This window comes from Eleutherodactylus coqui, chromosome 6 (genome assembly GCF_035609145.1).
Source record: "Eleutherodactylus coqui strain aEleCoq1 chromosome 6, aEleCoq1.hap1, whole genome shotgun sequence".
In the NCBI taxonomy this organism is placed as follows: Eukaryota; Metazoa; Chordata; class Amphibia; order Anura; family Eleutherodactylidae; genus Eleutherodactylus; species Eleutherodactylus coqui.
Genome location: NC_089842.1, coordinates 91,144,073 through 91,169,979, shown reverse-complemented (window position 1 = coordinate 91,169,979; position 25,907 = coordinate 91,144,073). Strand labels below are relative to the sequence as shown.

General features: G+C 44.8%; 1 protein-coding gene across 1 annotated transcript in view; it reads right to left on the bottom strand.

Annotated features, from left to right (window-relative positions):
- LOC136631393 (carcinoembryonic antigen-related cell adhesion molecule 7-like) overlaps positions 1-21,718 on the bottom strand; it is a 35,351-nt gene extending 13,633 nt beyond the window's left edge. The window contains exons 1-2 of the mRNA XM_066605671.1: positions 21,668-21,718; positions 15,056-15,412 (exon numbers count right to left, since the gene is read on the bottom strand). Of these exons, the coding sequence (XP_066461768.1) occupies positions 15,056-15,412; positions 21,668-21,689 (379 nt within the window). The 5' untranslated portion in view covers positions 21,690-21,718. The remainder of the gene's footprint in view (positions 1-15,055; positions 15,413-21,667) is intronic.
- Positions 21,719-25,907: the final 4,189 nt, after the last annotated feature.

The following is a 25,907-nucleotide window of genomic DNA, read 5'->3' as shown; positions in this document are numbered from 1 at the left end:
TTCTTACCCCACTGCTTTTGGGTTATTGAGGAAACCCCATATATGTGATGGGGCTGGTATATAAGAGTGAGACCAGCCCACTCCAGGCAGATCCAGACCGCATGGGAAGTAGGAAGGGAGCTACTTCCAGCTTCCTAAATATATTTCCCCCAGAACGCCAAGGATCTGCTTCAGACTAGCTGTAAGCAAGTAGGTATCAGATTTCAGGCATACCTACAGTGGGGCTGAAATACCATTTTACTAAAACCACTCTCCACTGAACTGATACTTTACAGCAGACCTGACACAATTAGCCCTGCTACATCACTGTTGCTTTCTGTTATAGTTTTCCATACTTGGTGCAGTGTACTCCTAGTGCGGCCTGCTTGGCAATTGCTGGAGTCTGAAGCAACTTTGGCTGATTCTCTGTGGCTAAGTAATGACTCCAGTCTGATAGTTTGTAGTTAGTATTATAGATAGGGATTGGTGTGCAGTTCAGGCACTAGTGGAAGCTTAGGTGACCGACGGCCCTATGGGAGATAAGTGGTCCGGTCACATGGATAGGATAGACTAAACCAGGGACTAGTACAGTGTGGTCAGGCTTGTTCCTGAATTCAACTCCTGTCTGGAATCGTTGCACCAGAAGAGCTGCTGCACTACTTATCCTCATTCCTATCCGGACCTCCATCAAATCGCTGTTCACACCCTGCAGATTCCTGTATCTACAATCAACCATGGAGAGGCCCCCCTGCAACGTGACTCTTCTTTGTCTCTGACGTCTGAGGTATCATGCATGGGACACCATACACATTTATATATACATATACCCGGGTATATATTGATATAGTGACTGAGGTTAAATGCTACTGGGACCGCTATAAGAACTAAAGTATTTGATGTTATAATATATATATATATATATATATATATATATATATATATATATATATATATATAGTGAGACAGTGACCGGCAAAGTGCTGGAGGGCCATTACATTTCATCTAGGATGCTCTCCTATGCGGCTTTAGGGAGCACTTGGGCAGATACGTGCCACCGAGCAGCCTGGGCTCGGTGGAGGGAGCCGGCAGTATGGTGTCAGTAACATTAAGTCACTGACACATTGTAGTGTGTAAGTGGCTCCAAGCCACATAATCCGGGCCGGCTTTTCCTGGAGTGACCAAAGTGAAGGGTGGGATGGTCACTCCCACGTACCAGGTGAGGCTGGTACCAGACCTTATAAAGCCTGGGCCTACAGGGCCTAGAGAGAGAGCTGAGACCTTTGCAGGTCTGAGAGTCCTGGCTGGCTGTGCGCAGATACCATTTGGTTACCAGTGTGTAGACAGGGATGCTCCATGTTTAGTAAGTGCTCAGACGAGCAGGATTTACTTTATGTTGGCCTGAAGTAAAGGCCTGTATTTTGCTTTGTTTGCTTGGAAATAAACCCAGGCGAAGCCTGGACTAAAGACTTTATCCCAAGTGTCACTGTCTCTGACTGCTTATGCCCAGGTTGCTACCGATCCTAAACGCTAATCCCTCACATATTGTGTTTGGATGCGGGCAGCGGTCTTAAAGAGACATACACCAATTAATGGACATTTTGCTGCAGCAGCTGGAGAACCGTTGCTACTGGCAACCGCCCAACAGAGATTGATGGGAGCGTGCTGTAACCCCCATGTCCTGGGTGAAAGCTGCAATGGCGCAGCAACCAGACACTGCCAAGATGGAGGAACTGATAAAGCAGCTGGTACAAATGAACATGCAGCAACAGCAAGTCGGCCGGAGCACCTGGTAAGACTGTTCCATATGTAAGGGGTGTCAAAAGTGTCCCAAGGGGAGGCGGCTCAGAGGGGGATCGTTTGGGGCAGAGGAGGAGCCCCAAATGGACATTCGGGTCCCGGGTAGAACCCCAAGGAGACCGGGCCTCCATACGATGTTGGTGCTGTCATGAGCCCGGGTATCTTGCTGCCAACTGTCCCCTCACTGTGGAACCCATGAACTGTGACTCTGCCCGGCGGAGGTCGATGTTCGCACGGCCAGTATGTTCTGCAGAGACTGTGTCAGACACTGATCGACCATTGTGTCACCTAAAGGTGAATGACTTTGCGGTGACAGCTCTACTGGACTCAGGGAGCTTGGTTACGCTGGTGCACTCCAGCCTGGTCGATCCCACAACCTTCACTGGCCGTCACATGGGGGTGGTGTGTGTGCATGGGGACACCAAGGAGTATCCTATTGCCCTTGTAAGACTTGAGACTCCGTGGGGACTTGCCACCCATGAGGTGGGCGTCGTAAAATCCTTAATGCACACCGTGATCCTCGGGAGAGACTTTCCCCTATTTTGGGACTTGTGGCGACACCGAGGGTTGTCTGCAAATAAGGTTCATGATAATGCAAATGTGTATGATGTGTGTCCAGAACCGTTTGACCCTGAGGGTACGGTTCCGGCAGTAGGGGTGACCCAAGAGAATGGGGATAACTTTCCCTTAACAGTATTGGCGGGTGAGACGGAGGTACAGGATGAAGTAGTTTCTATGCCTGACTTAGAGGTCTCACGTGCCAATTTCGGAACTGAGCAGCTCCGAGACCCCACCCTAGTAAAAGCTAGGGAAAATGTTAAAGTGATAAATGGAGAGCCTCAATTTCCAGGGGCTGATACTGTGTTTCCACACCTGGCAGTCAACCAAGAATTGTTGTATCAGGTTGACAAGGTCCGAGGGGAGGTTGTGGAACAGCTGGTGGTACCTCAGTCCTATCGTAGGATGGTCTTAGACCTGGCGCACAAGCATGTGCTGGGAGGTCATCTCGGGAGCGAAAAGACTAGGGAACGCATCCTTCAGCGTTTTTTTTGGCCTGGGGTACATGGTGATGTAAAACGTTACTGTGAGTCGTGCCCGGAGTGTCAAATAACAGCTCCTATGCCCCATTACTGGAACCCCTTAGTGCCCTTGCCCATCATAGAGGTGCCGTTTGAGCGGATCACTATGGACCTAGTTGGGCCCTTGGTAAAATCTGCCCGGGGTCACCATCATATATTAGTGGTTGTAGACTATGTCACCCGTTACCCCAAAGCCGTTCCTTTACGCAATACGTCATCCAAGGGTATTGCAAAGGAACTACTTCACATGTTCTCCCGCACGGGCATACCAAAAGAGATCCTGACGGACCAAGGAACCCCCTTTATGTCAAAGGTCATGAAGGAATTGTGTAAGCTGCTGAATATTAAGCACTTACGGACGTCTGTGTACCACCCACAGACGGATGGTCTGGTTGAGAGATTTAATAAGACCCTAAAAAGCATGCTTAAAAAGGTAGTCAGTAAGGATGGGAAGGACTGGGACTGTCTGCTGCCATATTTAATGTTCTCAATCTGTGAAGTCCCACAATCCTCCACTGGGTTCTCTCCCTTTGAATTAGTTTATGGTAGACATCCCCGAGGGCTCCTTGATGTAGCTAAGGAGACCTGGGAGCACGAGTCCACCCCCTACAGGAGTGTTATTGAACACATCTCCCTCATGCAAGATCGAATTGCGGCGGTCATGCCCATTGTTAGAGAACATTTACAGCAGGCTCAAGAAGCCCAAAGCCAAGGTGAGAACCTTCAACCCTGGGGATCGGGTACTAGTGTTGGTGCCCACCCTAGAAAGTAAATTCCTAGCAAAATGGCAAGGGCCCTATGAAATAATTGAGAAAGTCGGAGAGGTAAATTATAAGGTATACCAGCCAGGTAGGCGGAAACCAGAACAGTTGTACCATGTAAACCTAATTAAGCCATGGAAGGACAGAGAAGCCCTGACTGCAGTGAGCACCCCCCATGGTGAGGTCCCAGAGGTATGTGTATCAGGGTCCCTGTCCAAGTCTCAACAGCAAGAGTCTAGGGAATTTATACGACGTAATGCGGATGTGTTCTCCGATATACCAGGGCGTACTGGTGTCATAAAACACGACATTATAACTGAACCAGGGGTAAAGGTTCAGTTGAAACCATACAGGGTTCCAGAAGCCCGCAGACGAGCCATCTCAGAGGAGGTCGAGAAAATGTTAGACCTCGGAGTAATTGAGGAGTCGAAAAGTGAATGGTCCAGCCCTATCGTGCTGATACCAAAACCTGATGGCTCTCTGCGCTTCTGTAACGACTTCCAGAAGCTAAATGACATGTCAAAATTTGACGCATACCCAATACCGAGAGTGGACAAGTTAATTGAGAGACTGGGTCATGCCAGGTACTTTTCCACTCTCGACCTTACTAAAGGCTACTGGCAGGTTCCCCTTACAGAGAGCGCGAAAGAAAAGACTGCGTTTGCCACACCAGAAGGGTTGTTTCAGTACATCTGCCTACCCTTCGGTTTGCATGGAGCCCCAGCAACCTTCCAAAGATTGATGGATATCATACTCAAACCCCATCGTCAATATGTGTCAGCATATTTAGATGATATCATCATCTTTAGCGAAGACTGGGACAGCCATCTACCCAAGGTACAGGCAGTACTGAACTCCCTTAGAAAAGCAGGGCTCACAGCAAACCCAAAGAAGTGCGCCATAGGCCTCGAAGAAGCACGATACCTGGGGTATGTAATAGGCAGGGGTATTATAAAACCCCAGATCAATAAAGTTGAAGCCGTTCAGGACTGGCCACAACCCACTACTAAAAAGCAGGTGAGAGCTTTTTTAGGCATTGTAGGGTACTATAGGCGGTTCGTGCAGAACTTTGCTAGCATAGCAGCACCCCTAACACACTTGACCAAGAACAGTAAGTCAGTCATGGTCAAGTGGAACCCTGACGCAGAAAAGGCGTTCCAAGAGTTAAAACGGGCCCTCTGTAGACGTCTAGTGTTGGTCACACCTAATTTTAAAAGAGAATTTGTCGTTCAAACACACGCGTCCAACGTGGGACTGGGAGCAGTCCTGTCCCAATAAGTAGAGGGAGAGGAACATCCCATGATTTATCTAAGCAGGAAGCTCACGCCACCAGAGAAAAATTACAGCATTGTTGAACGGGAGTGCCTAGCCATCAAATGGGCCCTTGAATCCCTAAAATACTACCTTCTAGGTCGGCACTTCAGGCTGATCACAGACAACTCTCCCTTAACCTGGATGTCACAGGCAAAAGGAAGAAACGCCAGAGTCACTAGGTGGTTCCTGACACTTCAAAACTTCAGTTTCTCTGTTGAACACAGGGCAGGAAAGCTACGGGGCAATGCCGATGCCTTGTCAAGGACGCATTGCATGGCGGCTAAAGGTGTCGGACCCCACTGGCTCGAACAGAGGGGGGGGGGGTATGTGAGACAGTGACCGGCAAAGTTCTGGAGGGCCGTTACATTTCACCTAGGATGCTCTCCTATGCGGCTTTAGGGAGCACTTGGGCAGATACGTGCCACCGAGCAGCCTGGGCTCGGTGGAGGAAGCCGGCAGTATGGTGTCAGTAACATTAAGTCACTGACACGTTGTAGTGTGTAAGTGGCTCCAAGCCACATAATCCGGGCCGGCTTTTCCTGGAGTGACCAAAGTGAAGGGTGGGATGGTCACTCCCACATACCAGGTGAGGCTGGTACCAGGCCTTATAAAGCCTGGGCCTACAGGGCCTAGAGAGAGAGCTGAGACCTTTGCAGGTCTGAGAGTCCTGGCTGGCTATGCGCAGATACCATTTGGTTACCAGTGTGTAGACAGGAATGCTCCATGTTTAGTAAGTGCTCAGACGAGCAGGATTTACTTTATGTTGGCCTGAAGTAAAGGCCTGTATTTTGCTTTGTTTGCTTGGAAATAAACCCAGGCGAAGCCTGGACTAAAGACTTTATCCCAAGTGTCACTGTCTCTGACTGCTTATGCCCAGGTTGCTTCCGATCCTAAACGCTAATCCCTCACAATATTATATATATATATATATATATATATATATATAGTAATGCTGATTTGCATATTATAAAAGTGTTATTCCTTTACCGTTCAGCTGATCATCCATTGTTTATGCTCCATAAACGATTGACAATGAGCTGATCACTCATCGTTCAGTGTAAATAGAGGCTGTTCAGTATTGAACTGCCGTTATGTTAAGTCAATCGAGGGGGGGTGGGGGAGCACAAGGAGAAAAATCTCCTGCAGCCTCCCTGTTGTGAGCCAGCGATGTGAGCAACAGCACGGGAGCGATTATGTGCAGGGACGAGTGTCGGGCATCGTTTGTATAACCCCTGAATAGTTGGAATGTCACTATAGAAGCGATAGGTTTAGCAGCTTTACCAGCCTGTTGATATTTGCATGTAAAAAAGCATTGTCTCACCTGGCCTGGACAAGAGCTGTACTGTGGGGTAAATAACCCCCCTTTCTTTCTGTATTTGATGGTATTAGCATGAGGATACAGAGCTGTCTGGACCATGCATTTGTTAATTAAGTTTTAGAAAAACCATTCTTCTATTAGGGGCCTAGACCCTTCCTCTTGCAGACTTGCTGGGGCCGAAATAATTCATATTGGGGAAATCGTTAATAAGCATATTTGGTCATGTGAAGGTCCCAGCCGGATATGAATTATATTTTCAAAATTGGGTGGGTCCACTGAACGAAACGCATGCACTCAGGTAGAGTCAAGCGCTGAGGAGCCCCCTGAAGCTACTAACCTATACCTGGTTATGATTTCTGCATCATGCTGGATATCCATGCGTAGATAAAATCATAACAAGAAATATGGCAGGCATATCTTTACAATCGGAGTCCCACCTGCCGAGATATGACTAAAAAATTTGTCATGTACTGGACACAGGAGAGGGAGAGGGGAAATGATACCTATCGATCCCGCCTCTGTCCTCGATCACTGTAGCGGTATTGCAAGCTTGAAGTCGCATGCGAAGCGAAAGCTCCAATCATCCACCTGATCTGTTCTAATGCACTCCAGAGCCCTACAATGCCCATACAGCTGCCACCACCAGTCTTGTTATCAGTAAACTGGAACCCGATTTATGAACTATGAACACTCTTTGGAGTATATAATTCGTTTTAAAACATACAAAGCTGACTTTGAAATGGCAGATTTAATCTAGAAAAGGTATGACTAAAAAATTTTTTAAAATATTATTTTTCAGAGTTCCTACAAATCCAACCCTCCCTTCTCTGTATGACCTCAAAGGGGTGTAGGGAGGAGGGAGTCAGCTTTGTATGTTTTAAAACGAATTATATACTCCAAAGAGTGTTCATAGTTCATAAAGATAGGTATCATTTCCCCTCTCTCTCTCCTGTGTCCAGTACATGACAAATTGGTTTGCTGTGCAAGGTCAGGCAGATTGCTGTAGAATTGTGACCGTACGTGATAGTCACTTGTCCGGTGTCACGGAAAGTTGGGTACCTGTCACTCCACAATTTAAGCCTCCTCCTTGCCTGTCGCCTGTATGTGACAATAGGTATTACGCCCAGTCTTTCATTAAGTGAAGGTGCCAGATGCTATGGAATTATATCATACTGCAGGTGCGATCAAAGCATCGCATGTTGTAGTCCCCCCTGGAGACTAGAAGAAAGTGTAAAAATAAAAACAATAAAGTTTTACTAATTGTTAAAAAAAAAGTAATAAAAGTTCAAAAAACCCTCTCTGAACTTTTGATGATATTACGTACTGTAGATGGTAGGATAGTCAAAGCCTCCATTATTTTACGCTGAGGAAGATTTTTCTGAAATTCCTCCACAATTTTTAAACATAGTTTTTCACAGATTGGTGAACCTCTGAGCATTTTTGCTTCTTAGAGCCTCTGCCTCTCTAAACATGTTCATTTTATATACAGTCATGTGTCTTAGGGCTCCTACAGACAAGCATATGCGTTGATACACTCGCAATAGCATGACACAATAGCGCTGTGAAGGCTATCACGTGTATATCTGAGAGTTCTGCTGTACTTTTCTCCACTGCTGGGCCCGTTTACATTAACAAATGACACATCCATGCCATAATTAAACAGACTGAGCAGCCTAATTAGTACCCAGTGTTATCGACTAACCCAGCAAAATCCTGCAGTTTGATGCACGATTTCATGTGGACCGGGTGCGCATTTGCACACCTCCATAAACTCCTATGGTGCTTTGGGTACACAAATATGCACAAAAATAGAGCATGTGATGTATTTTTTCATGCGTCAGAATTTTGCACTCAAACGCAGGGTGTGCAGGAAATGCATTAAAATCAATGGGTTATATTCTCTGTGTTTTGTGCAGTAGAATCTGCGTATAAAAACGCGTGCCAAATTGCCCGAATAAAGAAGCCCTTCATTACATACCAGTTGATAAAGGCGGTGCTGTGCTAGTTTTGGACACAGTGAAATACCACAGGGAGATTATGGCTCAATTGGATGATGATGACGTCTATGAGTCTCTTTGCATCAAGTTCTATTCAGCAACATCTGTCTAGTCTGAAGATCTGCCTTGATGAGGCTTGTACACAGGGGATCATTGATCCTCAATTGAGGGATTTTCTGTGTCCAAAATATCCTATCACTCCCATGTTATACAGCCTTCCCAAAAAACACAAAAACCTACAGGACCCACCAGGTCACCCAATTATTTTGGGAAGAGGTTCACTCTTTAATAAATCATCCAGGTTTTTGGATAAAGTGTCAAGGCCAGTTGTGCTCAACTCTAAGTCTTATGTGCATGATACATCAGACTTTCTGGTAAAAATTTGCGAATTAGAGAACACCAAGGGTAGCATTCTTGGGTCCTTCGATGTGGTTTGTCCGTACATGGTTATTGACCATGATGATGATGGTCTTGACACTGTGAGAAGTCATCTGTTGGGGTCTAATATGGCTAATGACCAGTTGAATTTCATACTGGTGTTGTTGGAAGATTTTCACCTCAAAAATGTTTTTCTGTATGATGGCGTATACTATCGCCAAAAACATGGTACCGCGATGGGGTCAAACGTGGCTCCAAGTTACGCCAATATGTTTATGTCAGATGTTGAGGAAACATGGATATATACCTCCCCATCCTGGACCTGTGTCCAGGTATGGGGGCGGTATATAGACAATATCTTCTTTATATGGAGAGGCAATGAGGTTGCCATGAGGGCTTTTCATCAAGAACTGAACAGCATTATCTCTAACTTAAAATTCACCCTTACCTGTTCACAAGAACAAATTCAACTTCTGGATGTCACCATCTGTGTTATTGATGGACATATTGAAATGGATTTATACCAGAATCCTACTGATCGCAACAACTTTCAGTGCTTTAAATGTCATCATCCACAAAGTATTCTAAAATCGCTCACATGGAGCTAAATGCTGCGTATAAGAACAATAGTGGATGATGATGATGATCTTGAGCAGAGGCTTAACCAGATGTTTGATAGACTTTTAGGAAGAGGATACCCTGAGAGAATGGTGAGGGATTTTAGTGCTGAAGCCCATGACATGCTCAGAGAAAGCTTGTTGGTCCCCAAACAATCTAAACAGAAGAATCCTCATATCCCGCTTGTTTCTTCCTTTTGTCCACAGAGCAATGACAGCTGACGGATTCTGCGGAGCCATTGGTATATGCCGGAATTTGGAATTTGGGTTGCCCCCATTAATTGCATATCGCAGAAGCACCAATATTAAAGACAAAGTAGTGCAAACAATTAGGCGTACTCCTAATAGTGCACGCTGTGATATGTTCAGTACATCTAAAAAGGATGTTATCGCTGTATGGGATATGCCTTATGTAACAATTTGATTAGAGGGAATACATTTTCTCATCCGAATACTGGACAGGTCTTTCGTATATAGGATGGATTTACTTGCACATCTTCGTTTGTCACCTACATGGTGGTCTGCCCCTGTGGGCTTTTGTACATAAGGGAGGCCACTATGGAGGCTAGACAGCAAATTTCTAAACATAAGAGCACTATCAGGACTGTGAATAAGGATGTTTCGGTCGCTAAACACTTTATAGGAGCAGGCCATTCTGTCAGCTCCGATTATGCATCATTGATGGGGTGCCTAAGTTACACAGAGGTGGTGATAGAGAGATGAAGTTAAAACTACTAGAACTTAAATGGATCTTTAATTCAGATACTTTGTATCCTAAAGGCCTTAACTTGAAGTATAATGCTACCCCATACTTATAGAACAGTCGTTATTGAATTGTCTGTAGGCATGTACAGTTTAGATTATTTTTGATGTCATATGTGTTTTAACATTCGTTGTGTCTACATTGACATTTTTAATTCTGTGCTGTAGTTTTCCGTAAATTTGGCGGTGATACGCTGGATGCTGTACCCTGTAACCGTGTCATTATTAATACTATGAAGCGATGTGCCGCTAGTGACTTATTGACTTTGATTGCTAGCTATGTTAAGTCATAGTAAATTGTACTATTGATTATACTAATAAAGCGTTGTTTTGGTATGCAGAATAACTCATGTCTTGTATTCTGCCATTTGTTGTGCTACTGTCTAGTTTAAGCTGAGATGTGCAGTAGACTTGGGGTATAATGATTATTTTTCCAAATTTAGCAGATCTGCATTGGGTACTAGCTTGAATACATACTTTGGTTGGTAAGCCTGTACGGCTCTAGTATGATGGGGTCTATTGGGCCCCATACATATATGCAGATGATGCTGAGCTTTATATGCCAGGTAATAGATGGGTCTTATTAATACAGCTCCTATGGTACAACGCAAAGAAGAATGTAGGATGGTATATTAAGTAGGCGTAGCGCATGCGCGGCACGGCTCTGAGTGTGATCTCGCGGGAGATGGGAGGTTCACGCATGCGTGTTAGGTGTATGAAACTAGTACTGGCAGAAGCTAAAGGTGAAGGCCATGATTGGCTGAGTGGCTACGTTTGCGCAGTACAGTCTTATGGACGCTGCATGTCAGGACAACCACATGCTCTATTGGATCAACGGCTACAGTATGCTTAGTATGGGGTGGGTCCTGCACCTGGCGGAATTGCAGTTCTACCTATGGAACACTTAGGCCTCATGTCCACGGGGAAATTCATGCCCACACGGATTCTCCATGCAGAATCCCGCAGCGGGTCCCTCTTTTCCCGCAGACATGAGGCCAACAAATCGATTATACTTAATATAATAACAGATATATACAATGATGTGTGTAATAACTGCAGAATACTAATTATGGTGCAACTTTGTTTTGGCAATGGTATGTACAGGTAGCAGCCGTTATGGTGATATACAGTACATCAGCACCAGGAAGTAGGTAAGTCACTGATAATGAACATTTGCATCCGGTGTCTGGACGTTCAAATTCTCCCTCGAAGCCAATCATCATGAGCACCGATTCAGCTATGGAAACATCTTTTGCAAATACAAAGTATAGCCACAGGAGGGCAGCATAAAACAAACAAATAACAAGTGTTATTACAAGCTAGTCCTTCACAACATTTTAGCCATAACCCCTTAGGCCGGCTTCACACGAGCGTGACGGGCTCCGCCGCGGAATATTTCGCAGTGAAGCCCGTCACGGCGCCCCCCCAGAGACCCCATACTTACCAGCGGAAGATAGCGTGAAGACGCTTCCCCGACCACCGCCGTCGCGTCATGCGACACGCCCACCGCGTCACATGACGCGGCCGGCCGTGTCACGTGACGCGCTGGCCGTGTCACGTGACGCGCTGGCCGCGTCATATGACGCGGCGGCGGTAGGCAGGAAAGCGTTTTCACGCTATCTTCCGCTGTGTTACAGCAGGAGATAGCGTGAACGGATGGCTTCCATTGACTGCAATGGAAGCCGTCAGCGCGTACACCCGCGGCAAATAGAGCATGCTGCGGGTGAGGACAGGAGATTTCACGGTGCGAAATTCCGCGGTGGAATTCCGCATCGTGAGCATTGTGCTATTAGGTTCAATAGAACCTAATAGCAGGGGGCAACGCAGCGGATTTTTGCCGCAAATTTACGCGGCGTAAATCCGTTCGTGGGAAGGAGGCCTTAAGGCCTCATGTCCACGGGAAAGATTTGGGCCTGCACAAATTCTCCATGCAGAATCCCGCGGTGGGTCCCTCCTTTCCCGCAGACATGAGGCCAGAAAAGCCATATAAACGTACCTGTCCGGACACTGCGGATCTTCTTTCTTCGGCCTGGTGGATGTGCGGTGTGCGCATTTTTTTTTTAACGCTTTATTTCCTGCGTTCCCATGGCACAGCAGAAATTCAGCTGCGGGTGTGCTGTGAATATGGAAAGCTTCATAGGCTTCAATAAAAACCGCGGGAGCTGTCCGTGCGGCAGACCCTCAGGAAAATGGAGCATGCTGCGATTTCTTCCCGTGCATGCAACCCGCACGCCGGGAAGAAATCCCATCTGCATGATTTTAGCTGCTGTAAGGATACTAATGCATCCTTATGGGCAGCAAGACACACGGATCTCCGATGTGGGGGCCACGTGCTGTGGATATTGAGCCTTATACAGCTATGTGAGTCCTCAATTTCCTAAGGCTAGTTTCACGCAGGCAATCAGGATTTTGCAATGAAAAAATCGTGGTAAAATTGCGTCTTTGTTGCGGCAATTGTCGAGCATCAGGGAAACTTTTATGGGAGAAGAATCTCGTTGCCAGTGATAGAATCGTGCGATGTTTTATCGCAAACGTCAATAGAACTTTCTAATGTTAAAATAGCATCGCAACGCGCATTTGTTATGCTACAATGCGATAAAAAGAATCCTCAATAGGGGAACATGAGAGATTAAAAATTGTGCATTGCAGAAAGATAGAGTGTGCCGCGATCTTTTGTTCTCTCAAGATCGCATTGGTGAAAAATAATCGCAGATGCGAAGGAAACCAGTGTAAATAATTTTTTTCCTAATCTGCTTTTTTACTGAATATTACATCCGGCAAAAAAACCCCCGCTATTTTCTTGCTCATGTTAAACCACCTTAAGTCTCAAAGGTATCTAAAAGTTTAATTGCATCAATGTTGCAGTACTAATGGATATTAACCCCTTAGTGACCACTACATTACATTTTTATGTCCTGCTTTTAGTTGGCTTTAATTCTCAAGGCCGTTAAAACACGCTCGCTCTGGGGATTAAAGACATGTGGGCTGTGGATGTGACATCTCCATGCTGTTGGTTACTGGAGGTAGCCGACAACTTGGAGCTGTCTTGGGGGGAGGGGGGGCGCGGAAACCCACTTCCCCGGTCACGTGATCGCCAGTATCCGGTGAATTGCATTAAAGTAAATGAAAAGTAAATAAAAGTTAAAGGGGTTGTCCCGCGCCGAAACGGGTTTTTTTTTTTTCAACAGCCCCCCCGTTCGGCGCGAGACAACCCCGATGCAGGGGTTAAACAAGAACACCGGACAGCGCTTACCTGAATCCCCGCGCTCCGGTGACTTCTTACTTACCTACTGAAGATGGCCGCCGGGATCTTCTCCCTCGGTGGACCGCAGGGCTTCTGTGCGGTCCATTGCCGATTCCAGCCTCCTGATTGGCTGGAATCGGCACGTGACGGGCGGAGCTACAAGGAGTCACTCTCCGGCACGAGTGGCCCCATTCAGAAAAGAAGAAGACCCGGACTGCGCAAGCGCGTCTAATCTGGCGATTAGACGCTGAAAATTAGACGGCTCCATGGAAACGAGGACGCTAGCAACGGAACAGGTAAGTGAAAAATTTCTGATAACTTCTGTATGGCTCATAATTAATGCACAATGTACATTACAAAGTGCATTAATATGGCCATACAGAAGTGTATAGACCCACTTTGTTTCGCGGGACAACCCCTTTAAAGATTCAGCTGCCCTCATAGATCAGATGCATGAGGGCAGTTGAGAGTACTCACTCCCATCCTCTGCGATGCCCCCGACCTGACATAAGCTTCTGCGCATGTGCGACAGTCGTCATATGTCGGGTGTGTGCACAGAAAGGCCTGCACCTCGGGAAATTTAAAACCCCTACACATGTGAGCTGGGAACAGAGATATATCATCGGGGGCCGCTGAATGCAGTTCACAGTCACATGATTGCTGTTAGCCAATGAATAACAACGATCATTTGAAGTAAAAAAAAAAGTTTAAAAAGTTTGTTTTATCTACCCTCATGGATAATATCCGTGAGGGGAGATGCAATTACATACCTAAGGCCCCGGATTTATCCATGGACCTTACCACAGCTAAAATGGCGAACACATGCGGAAAAGACGCCGATTTGCTGGGGTAATTTAAAATCTCCCTGCTTCTGGCTACTATACGTTGCCAAGAGCCTGGAGATCTCACAGGGGGCTGCGGTATGCGGTTCTTGGTCACAGGATCCAATGGATAACGGCGATCAAATAAAAGTAAAAAAAAGGCTAAAGTTTCACCTCCCATCACGGATGCGAACCGTAAGGGGAGGTAAAATTACTTACCTAAGGCCTCCGGCAATGTCCCCTGACAGGATCCTTATCTGCAAACCGTTCCCCAGCTTCAAGGCATGCGTACATTGCCAAAATGGCGGATGCAAGCACAGAAACTGGAGAGGGCCCTGGACATTTAAAATCTCCTTGCTTCTGGCTACTAAAGCTAGCTGAGAGGCTGAAGCAGTGACCGAGGGCTGCAAGCGGTCCCCGATCACGTGATCAGTGTTATCCAATGGTTAATGCTGTTATCCAAATTATTCGCATCGATGTCTGTGCCTTGTCATAAGTATGTATGTATAAATATGCATGCCTCTTCAGAACTATTTCATTTAAGCCAGGAGAAAAACCCTGCATTGGTTCAAAACTTTGCATTAACCTCATGTATTTTTGTTAGTTATTAAAAGGTATCATATCTACAAGATTACTTGGTTTCTCTTACTGAGAAAAATCACATTTTGCTCTACTGGCTAACACGGTACCAAACTTTTTTTCATTATAGCTGTTCTACTGGCATGGCATATATCAGCACCAGGGAGTACATAAGTCACTGATAATGACCATGTGTCACTGTGCTTCTTTTACTGATCCCATGCTACTATATTATTATTCTGTAAACGATAAACTGTTCCCATGGTACATACTCAGTGGAGCTTCATGTATTTGTTATCATCCAATCAGAGACCTTATCTCTGGAGCTGACATGCAATTAGGACAGCGTTTCTCTGAGACAGAGTTCATACATGATGCTCGGAAAAGATGAAATAGAAATAATACTCACCATAGACGGTCAGATTCACATTTATATCCTGTGCTGTTATAGCTGTCTGTATCTTCACTATATAGTTCCCCCCATCTGAGATATGAAGATCTCTGATCTGTAATGATCCATTACTGAAAGGTGTTATCATAGGATTGTACAGATCTCCAGGAACTGGAGGGTCAGGACTACCAGAAATATATGTCAGGATCTGATACTGAGAAGCTGTACTTGGTCCTTTATACCAGGTGAAATTCAGTCTTTCCTCAGTAATCCCAGTAACTCTCAGGGTGACGGCTCCATTAATAACTGGATACTGAGGGATTAGCTGGATGCTCCTCTGTCCGCTGGTCACATCCACTGCCAGGCCGAGGAGAACTACAAGAGAAAAGATCATCAATTTCTTAGGATTTTTATATCAACTCAAAACCTTCCAATAAAACACTCATTGCCGTTACATCTGTATGAGGGATTCGGCTCCTTTACCCTCCGCTCGTTCTGTTAGAATTTATCAATATATATAAAATTGAATGTATGTCTGTCTGTGTGTCTGTCTGTTTGTCCTTTATGCGCTACTATACCATTCATCCGATCGCCATGAAACTTTGGGAAGTTGTTGAGTACACTCCTGGGAAGATTATAGGCATAGTACATTTATGCTACGATAAATGGCGCGCGTGCAAGCGTCGTCAACAGTTACGACCCCCCACGTAGATCGTTCGATTTCCATCATTGCCACTAATTCTCTCACTTTCCGATGTTGTAGAAACATGAAACTTGGCACGAGCATTGATTATGTCATAAATAGGAAAAGTTAATGGGTCCCAACTCGATTATTCAATTGTAAGCGCCAAAGAATTAGCGTCCAAATTTTACGTACGGAATCTAATTTTCTCGCTTTCCGGTGTCATAGAAATGTGAAATTTGGCACGAGCATTGATTATGTCATAAATAGGAAAAGCGAATGGGTCCCAACTCCATTATTCAATTCTATGTGCCAAAAGAATTAGCCTCCAAATTTTACGTACAAATGTAATTTTCTCACATAGAAACTTGAAATTTGGCACGGGCATTGAATATGTCATAAATAGGAAAAGCTAATGGGTCCCAACTCGATTATTCAATTCTATGCGCAAAAGAATTAGCCTCCAAATTTTACATACAGAATCTAATTCTTTCACTTCCTGATATATATAAATGAATGTCTGTCTGTCTGTCCTTTATGCATTACTACACCATTCATCCAATCGTCATGAAACTTTGGGAAGTTGTTGAGTACACTCCAGGGAAGGTTACTGGCATATTACATCTATCCTATGATAGGTGGCGCGCGTACGAGCATCGTCGACAGTTATGCCCCCCAGACAAAGATCGTTTGATTTCCATCTCAAGCACGAAAGCAAAAGGCATTATGAGCAACGGGATGCGTGTTCAACCAGAAAATGATGCATCCGCCGAACGTTTCGCAAGGCAATTGCTGGATATTGAGAATGCTGAGGTAAAATGAAAGCTGTGCTGTGATTGGTGGCTACTTCTTATACTACTGAGGTTGCATGAAAGCTGCGCTGCGATTCGTTGTTATATATTATACCACTGAGGTAACATGAAAGCTGCGCTGTGATTGGTTGCTATTTTTTATATTGCTAAGGCAGAATAAAAGTTGCGCTGTGATTGGTTGTTATTTCTCTTACTGCTGAGGTAACATGAAAGCTGCGCTGTGATTGGTTGTTATATTTTATACTGCTAAGGTAACATGAAAGCTGCGCTGTGATTGGGTGTTATATATTATAAAGCTGAGGTAACATGTAAGCTGTGCTGCGATTGGTTGTTATATATTATACCACTGAGGTAACATGAAAGCTGCTCTGTGATTGGTTGTTATCTAGATATATAAAAACGAATGAATGTATGTCTGTCTTCGCAGCAACGCGTGACGGGTAAGCTAGTTGTTAATAAAATCATTCCTCCGGATTGTGTCCCTTTAGGCCTATTTTTAGCCCTTATGGAATTTTGAGAACCATTACGTTTTAACTTTTCCATTGCTGTAGCCACGTGAGGGCTTGTAATTATGGGATGAGTTGTATGTAGAGATGAGCGAGCATGCTCGGTTAAGGCAGATACTCGAGCGAGCATCGCTCTTCTCGAGTAACTGAATACTCATCCAAGCAAATGCGGGGGTGAGCGGGGGGGTGGGGGGGGGGAGAGTATCTGCCTTAACCGAGCGTGCTCACTCATTTCTAGTTGTATGTTTTAATTATATCATTTTGGAGTACAAATGAATTACTTTTAGTGGTTTTGACAAGGAAAATATGAAATGTAATCAGCAATGGTTAATTAGAGATTTGTTTTACCATGCACTATGGGCACTAAGGGCAGCTTCATATGGATGTATTTGCATGCATTTTTGCTTTATGTACCAAGGGGCCCCAAAGAAGTCTATGAGAAATGTATACAATATGCTATGCAAAACCACAGAGTAAGGCTTTATTCGCACAGACACTTTATCACGGCGAGCTTGTCGCAATAAAACGCAGACTGAAAAACGCGACCATCAAAAGCATTGGATTCCAATGCATTTGTTCAGATGGGCAATTTTGGGGGGCGTAAAAGCGGCCAGCCAGAAAAAAATAGCACACACGGTGCACATTCTTGCTGGCCGCTTTGATGCTGCCCAGAAAAGATAGGTCTGAACCTATCTTTGGCATGAATACGGCGGCTGGTCCAATAGACTTCTATGCAGCCTATGAGAGCTGCCAGAAAAGGGTGGTGGGAGGGAGTTTAGCATCAGCTTTGCTGAACTCCCTCCCCCTTCCCTCTCCGCCCCTTCCCGGCCGGAACAAAGAGAGGGGCGGGATGGGGCAGGAGATTAGCACACTAGCTCCCACCCCCTCCCTTTGCTGGCAGCTGGCAAGGGGGGGGGGGGGGGGAGGGAGCAGTATTTCAACATGCTAGCTCCACCCCATCCCATCCCCTCCCTTTGCAGGCAGCTGGCAAGGGGTGGAGAGGGGGAGGGAAGTGGAAAGGATTTTATCAGAGGTAAACTCTCTCCCCTGACCCAGCAGTATTCTGGGCTATGGCATATATACGCCGCAGCCCCGGCTGTCTGAATGGGTGACAAAATGAGAGATGCAGCCGCGACTTGGTTCATGCAGCCTCACGTTCATGTGATCTTGAGCAGCGATGCCGCCGTGACGTGTGCGGCTGAAAATCACATCACCAGTATGAAATAGCTTTAAGAAACATATCCTCACTTCTTTAATGCTAAATAGCCTTTTTAACTAGGGTGGGTGTGGTGTTGCGTGCACATATGAACATGCGTGTGGAAAAACACACAGTACTATGTGCAGACTGGCAAGAAAATCAACCTAGCTCACTGCACAAATACATTGAGCTGAGGCGAACATATTTGTGCATATGCTTGTCTGAAGCCGCCCTAAGTAAAATGATAACTTCTGGGGGTCAGAACAATTGAAACAATACCAAATATACAGTGCCAAATTTTTTTAAAAGCTTTATGCCAGGTTTCTGATTTAGAAAAATCACACATTTTGGCACACACCAAGTTGTGCTCCAGAATGTGTGACTTTTTGCAGTTTTACGGCAGCACCTCAACACCTTTTAAAGAAGTGCCCTGGCTTTAGCATTGAGGGCATGACCATTCATGGCCCATTAGATTTACTATAGTTTACACCAGAAACTGGCATAAAGTATGGCTGAAATCTACGCAAAGCTGGCGAAGCTTTCATACTTGTACCTCATAATACATTTGTCCTACTTCATTCCAGCACAGCCTTTACTTAGACCAGAGGTTCTCAATCTTTTTCAGCCCAGCACCCCCTTTAGGTATTGGGATGTTGGCCAGCGCCCCCAAGCCTTACTAGTTTAAACCCAGTCCAAGTTTACCTTGTTCACAAAGTTAAAAGTACAAAATAAAATACCGAATACTTTTTTCTTTTTTTTTAAAGTTTGATAAAGTTTAACAGATTAGCAGATTTAGCTGCTAAAATGTAGGTGCTAAATAGAGATGAGCGAGCGTATTCGGAAAAGCACTACTCGCTCGAGTAATTTGCTTTATCCGAGTATCGCTGTGCTCGGGTCTGAAGATTCGGGTGCCGGCACGGAGCGGGGAGCTGCAGGGGAGAGCGGGGAGGAACGGAGGTAAGATCTTTCTCTCCCTCTCTCCCGCCCGCTCTCCCCTGCTCCCCACTGCGACTCACCTGTCAGCCGCTGGGGCACCCGAATCTTCAGACCCGAGCACAGCGATACTCGGATAAAGCAAATTACTCGAGCGAGTAGTGCTTTTCCGAGTACGCTCGCTCATCTCTAGTGCTAAATATTTAAAAACAGGTTAATTGTGGATACAATAATAAATTGGGGAAGCAAGCAACAATGCCATCATTAATTATCATTCGATAGAAACATACAACATATAAAGAAAATACAAGATACACCTTAATCCTTAATGATCACTATGGTCATTAAAATGCAAGAGCAATGAAAATCTACTAATATTGTTTGACACAATCAATCTGTATCATTAATGGCTGCCTTGGGCCTGATGTGCAGCTGCCAATTTCAATATCTGTTTCTATCTTTATCAACCGCAGTCTCAAATCGCCCCTTACACATATCTGAAGTTTGTTTCTTGCTTTTGTCAGGAGCTGCTGAACCGCTCTGAAGCCCCTCTCCACTAAATATGTAGATGGAAAAGCTAACACGAGCAACTTAACTTCCTGCCACAGGATAGGATAGGAATTTTCCAGTTTCACTCAAAAACATTCATAGCCACATTGTTAAAAAGTTCTTGTACTCTGGAATGAAATTCTCCTGCATCTGCTGAAAATGGATTGAGTACTCACATTGGTATTTCAAGGGTACAAAGATCATGAAACCTAGTTTGCATGTCTTCTTTGACTTGTTTGAGATGTGAGCAAAACATGTCAATTTATTGAAGACTCGGAAACTGACAGAGCTCGCATCAACTCAGGTTATTGGTATGAAGGTCTAGTTTGGCAATGAAGGAAGAGATTATACCTTTAGCCTTAAAGAAAATCATTTTTTCTCCTAGTAGTTTTGTGTTGACCTCGTTGAGCTTGACAAATATTTCAAAAAAGTATGTTACGCACGTCAAAAAAACAGCATGTTCTATTTTTCGGCATATTACGCACCTAAAAGCCCTATTGTTCTCTGCTGCTGTGTTCCGTATAATGCCTATGTAGTCACTTTGCGTATTTGCAAGGTTTTTTACACATGTTGGTACGAGACATGCAAAGGAAGTTAAAGAGAGCATCATCCTCTATTAAAAAGGGAGATGGAACAATACCTCTGCAGCGCCACCTATTGGAAGGCATTATTTCTGCAAGTCAATGTTAGCTGCCTTCCAATAGGTGGCGCTGCAGAGGTATTGTTCCATCTCCCTTATTTGCATATTACCCAGGGAGCATGAATGACCTTTATGTCACCTCACTCACTCACCTTTTAGGTGCTCTCCCTAAGGAGAAAAGACCCTCTTGTGAAGACTCTGTTCTCAGAGCGCTGCTGGGATCTTACACCAACACAAGAAAATAGCGCCTGTGCAATTATGTGAGCTGTAAAAGGGGGTTTTGATGGGGTTGGCCAACGTGTGGCATAATTTCCTGCCTGCGTTTATTTTTGGGTACGTAAAATACACAGCATATATGCAAGGATACATAATTCAGTACGCAGAAAAATGTTTCAAAATTTACACTGCATATTACAATACGATTGTGTGAGCCCAGCCGTAATCATATAAATGAGAAGACAATGTGCGGACCCTTACACATGTATGTTCTGTGAACAAGACCCTACACCTGCTGAGCATACAACACACTTGGTGTAGTATCAGCATGTGCAGTGTCCAATGGATGCCTTATTATCTATACAGTGTCACGATCTGTATGTATGGGGCAGGCTTGCCAACTGTCTAATAATTCCTAGACAGTCTGTAAAAATAGTGTAGTTTTTTTCCAGTGTCTGTGGAAAAAAAATGCGATCGTAATTTTTATTATTCTGCTGGTACTTGCACAGGGTATTATGACTGTAATTATCAGCATTTTACAGCTCACAGTAAATGCTTGTAATGAGATCATATCAGTATCTGACCTATAGCTATCACTTACAAGCGTTATCTTTCATTATGGTTTTCCAATGCAGTCGTAAAAAATGTTGGCTCACTGTGATTTTTGGGAAAGTTGTCCAGGTAAAAAATAAAAATTTTGGTTAGAAACTCTTGTGTAGGGGTGCAGATGGCAATGACAATGCCGAGACTTCACAGGTAAGTGTCAAAACTTTATCTAGTCCAAAAACAACAAAGTACAAAACGGTCTTTACCAGTTGAAGATTCTTTCATGCCATAGTAATGAAATCAGCGGCTTGCAATTTGGATTGGAAGAAAACTGAACACTGCAGCGATGCGGGAACGACAGATATCCCGGACCAGAGAAAAAAAAAAGTTACCAGCTCCTGCTGGATTTCCCACCTTATCTAGTTGTGTGGGAAGTACACCTCCTGCAGCACTTTACCAGCCACGGGCTTACAATAACTAATGGCTGAACGTGCTAATTTTCATAGACCTATACAGTAAATGTAGCATTGTGAGTATCTGAACCTTACCTGCTATTATAAATCCCCTCATTGCAGATGACAGATTGCTGTGTGACTCCCCTGCAGATATGTCTGAGAATAAGGAAGTTCCACATGATAGACAAGCCATAACAATTATGTAAGTTTATTTAACGATGAAGAAATATTGTCCTGTTTTATCCTTGTGAATGGGCTATCAGATAAATGGGTGTTGTAGCAGAAGTGAATGTACAGTATGATCAGAGCATGTCCCATCAGAATTAGCAGTACATAATGACTACAGCACTCACTGGGGCACTGTGGACCCTTTATGTGCAGTTTACAGCAGCAACATATACAGTATAGGAGAGTGGCTACACCTAGTACTGCAGCTTCATGCTTTTCAATTGAAGGGATTAAGATGCAGTACCAGGCACAACCATCCTTTTAAAAAGGGGAGCCACTACCTCCTTGTTCTGCTGCTTAGGGTGGAAACCCTCACTGATCAAACATTGAGGTCCTATGCTAAAGTTAGGTCATCATTGTAAAGCCCCCAAACACTCCATTTAGATAAAGAAGGTGTCAGATTGTGCTGCTGGGATCTGTTGTTCTACAGGGTTCCAGGAGCACACCTTCACAGGTGTGGGATAATTGAGCTGGCTGGATGTGGAGTTCCTCCTGCCAGCCAATCCCCACTGGTCTGCTGCATATAAATACCCCAGCCCCTCTGCAAGAGGAAGCTGGTATTCCTTCACTCTAAGGTTTGTTGTCCTGTGAACAGTGTCTTGTCCAGGTGGCCAGACATCAGGTGTGGACAGCCCTGTTCAGTGTTGTTCCATCTTGCACGCTAGCCCAAGTGTTATTGATGTCTTGTTGGTTCATGTATGTTCTGCCATTTCTGGGCTAAGGTGGCCCTTAGGGTCCTCTGGTACATGTTGTCTTGCTAGTGTAGGGACCCACAGGACACCATTCACACAGCCTGGAACCCAAACACAACATGCTGCAAGCTAACCAGACAGCAATACAGGCAGACGAGACTGAGGATATAGCCTCCTCTAGCAGAGGGGCTGGAGTATATATCTACACCTAAACCCAGGGGATTGGCTAACCAGAACCACCACACCCAGCCAGCTCATTTAACCCCTACCTGTGCAGGTGTGCTCCTGGAACCCAGAGTACAACAAGTCCCAAAAGCACAACCTAACAGAAAGTACATCAAACTGAATCTTTACCCAGGTGAAAAAGTCTAGCTATACCTCAGGAGAATGGTAAAAGCTTCTCAGTTGGGAGTAAAAGTACCAAAGACCTGGGATGCTCATGAGTAAGTTAGAAAACGCAGAGCTTTAAATTTAGTAGCAGAGCTATAGTGGGAGATTTACCCTCTGCACATTTTTTTGTGACTTTCATTTGAGACTTTTTAGATGCGCACATATTTAAATTGCAATAAATTCATCAAAATGACTCATGATACAAGAATTGGGTACAAATAGATGAGCACCAAGAGATATAGGTTTGTAAGGGGTTAACCTGAGTTGTATGTATACCCATGTAAAGCCTCTAATACACAGGATGACTGCAGTACCCAACAGTCGTCCCAGCAATGATCGTGCCTATGCTTTTTCCCTTGGAAAGGAGACTCTGCTGACAGCAGAAGGCAGTAATATCTGGACCATCTTATGAGGAGCAGTGCCAACAGAAGGGAAGAGATGAGAAAGCATATACCGGCAGCATCTTACTGTGAGTGCAAAGTAGGTACCTCCAAAGTAATCTGACAGAGGAGTAAAGATTTCCATTAAAAATTAGTTGTACAGACAAGTACTGAATGAATCTTGATAATGTCCGGAATTTTCTGTAACAAAGGGCCCTTTTAAACAGAACAATAACCATTAAGTTTCTCGCTGGATCTGAAAGATAATCGCTCAGTGTAAATGTTGCCAGTGTGGTGCACGGGCCAGACCTAGGAGGGTTAAGCGGCGAGGGAAATAGAAATGGTAGTCATGGTGGCTCTGCTGCTTCTTCTGGTAAAGGTGGTCTGGACATAGTGTTACACAGTGGCAACATTTGACAGTTCTCAATTTGACAGTGGACAGGGCCACTTCAAAATAGGCAGGGAGGAACGCCCTGGGTTTTGTTTTTGTTTTTTTCTAGCTGGAGCACTGGAGTACCATTGGTGCAGATTTTGACTTGAAAGTAGTTGCGTACTTGCAGCTGATTTCATACTATATGGCGCTCCCCCCTCACCTCCGTAGGCTTTCTGCTGTCAGTGCTCCCTGGCTTCTTGGTTCCCAGCAGCCTGTAGTGGCTTCACCTGCTAGCATCACTGCAACTGACCAGGCCGCTGGGAACTGGAAGCCAGGGGGCGCTGACGGCAGGAAGCCTACGATGGAGGCAAGGGGAGTACTGCAGTGTATGAAATCAGCTGTGAATATGCTGTTGATTTCTAGTCAAAATCTGCACCAATGGTGCAGATTTTGACTGCTGTTTGGATGCAGAATTTACCTCATAAATTTCCGCTGTGGACATTTTGCAGTATTTCCACCATGTATAAACATACCCTAAGTCAGCTAGAGGTATGCTACCATGTGCAGAGTGGCATCAGTAGTAATAGTGTCACCCACAGTAGCCCCTGTATTAATAGTGACCCCCTACTGTGGATTTAGTTGTAATAGTGTCCCTTATATCAACCCTAGTAGTAATAGTGACCTCCACTGTGACCTTAATAGTAAGTGTCCCTATATTGACCCCAGTAGTAAAACTCATGAATAGGCACACAAATCTAACGTTTGTGCACCCATTCAGATGGCATGGGCCCCGTTGCATATACGCTGAGGCCGCCATGTCGTTGCCCCTTCCCTCTCCCTCGCCGGCTCACCTCCTCTCTCCTCCCCTCTGGCTGATTGCAATGGGAGAGGGTGGGGCAGATCTAAGCGCCGCCCTGTCCTGCCTCCTCCCCTTGCTGGCTGCGGACAAGGGGCGGGGGCTTAGCTCTGCCCCCGTCCAGCCCCTCTTCCACTGACAGCAATGAAAGGAGGTGGGATGGGGTGGCACTTAGCTCCGCCCCCTCCCATTGCAATCAGCCAGAGGGGAAGGAATTTAGCAGTCATGCTGCTAAACTCCCTCCCACCTCCCTTCTCCGGCCACTATTATTGGCTCCCATAGGAACCCATGGAGCAGCCAACATATTCCGGCCGAAAAGATAGTTCCAGGTCTATCTTTTAGGCCCGACGTAAAAAAAATATCCGGTGCTATATTGGGCGGCCTGGTGCTTTTATGCAGCGGGAATACGTCCATGTGATCTGATGCACTGAAATCCAATGCATCGGATCACAGCGTATATTGGCCGACCATGAAAACTGTGGGCCGATATACGCTCGTGGGAACAAAGCCTAAGAAAGACACTGAGGAAGCAATTAACATAATATAGTAGAAAACTAGATAGATATTGGCAGCCAGAATAAGGAAAATATGAGTCAAATTATTAAAGTAATAATAAATAGAGGTAAAGAGAAAGACACACAAGAAGCCTGGGGTTTTAAACTGTAATGAAGTGGTAGTGATTAACCGGTTGGTCTACACTACCACATTAACCACAACAAGGGAGATTTCAAATACTGATATGCAATTTATGGTAAGTCAAAAGGGGAATTTAAAAGAGTTTCATAACATCGACTTCTATAGACAATGGGTTTATATATTATCATACAACCCTAGGGAGATACAGAAGAGCTTCCAGCCCTGTATACAAGTACAGCCCAGAAGGATAATAATAATGGCCATATTGACCTTAAAGCTTTAGTAGACTGATAGAGACAAACTGCTATCTTATCCCCAAACCGAGAAGTAGATCTATAATAGACTTCATGTGTCAGATTAATCTCCCTCCTCCCAGAGCTTCAGAAAATGAAAGCAGTATATATTCCAATATATCAGTATTTACTACACATAGCTCTTTAGTTGACGAACTTGAAAATATGGTTATCCGCTGGACAGTTACTATCGATAATAGCCAAGCAGTATATTGCAGTATATTATAGAAATGATCAAATCTAATGAAATTCAGGTTCCCTAGTAGGACAAAAATAAAAAGCAAAAAAATTGGTAAAAAATATTTGAAAACGAAAAAGTCAAAACCCTATCTTTCCCTCTCTTGCTATGGAAAATGTGCGCAAAAAAGCACGTCTAATAGAACCACTGGTTTCCTATGGTGTGTTCACATGTCTGTCTTTTACAGGCGCAAAATACTCGCAGCTGCAAAAAATGGGACATCCATGTGTCGGAAAGGTCTGTGCTG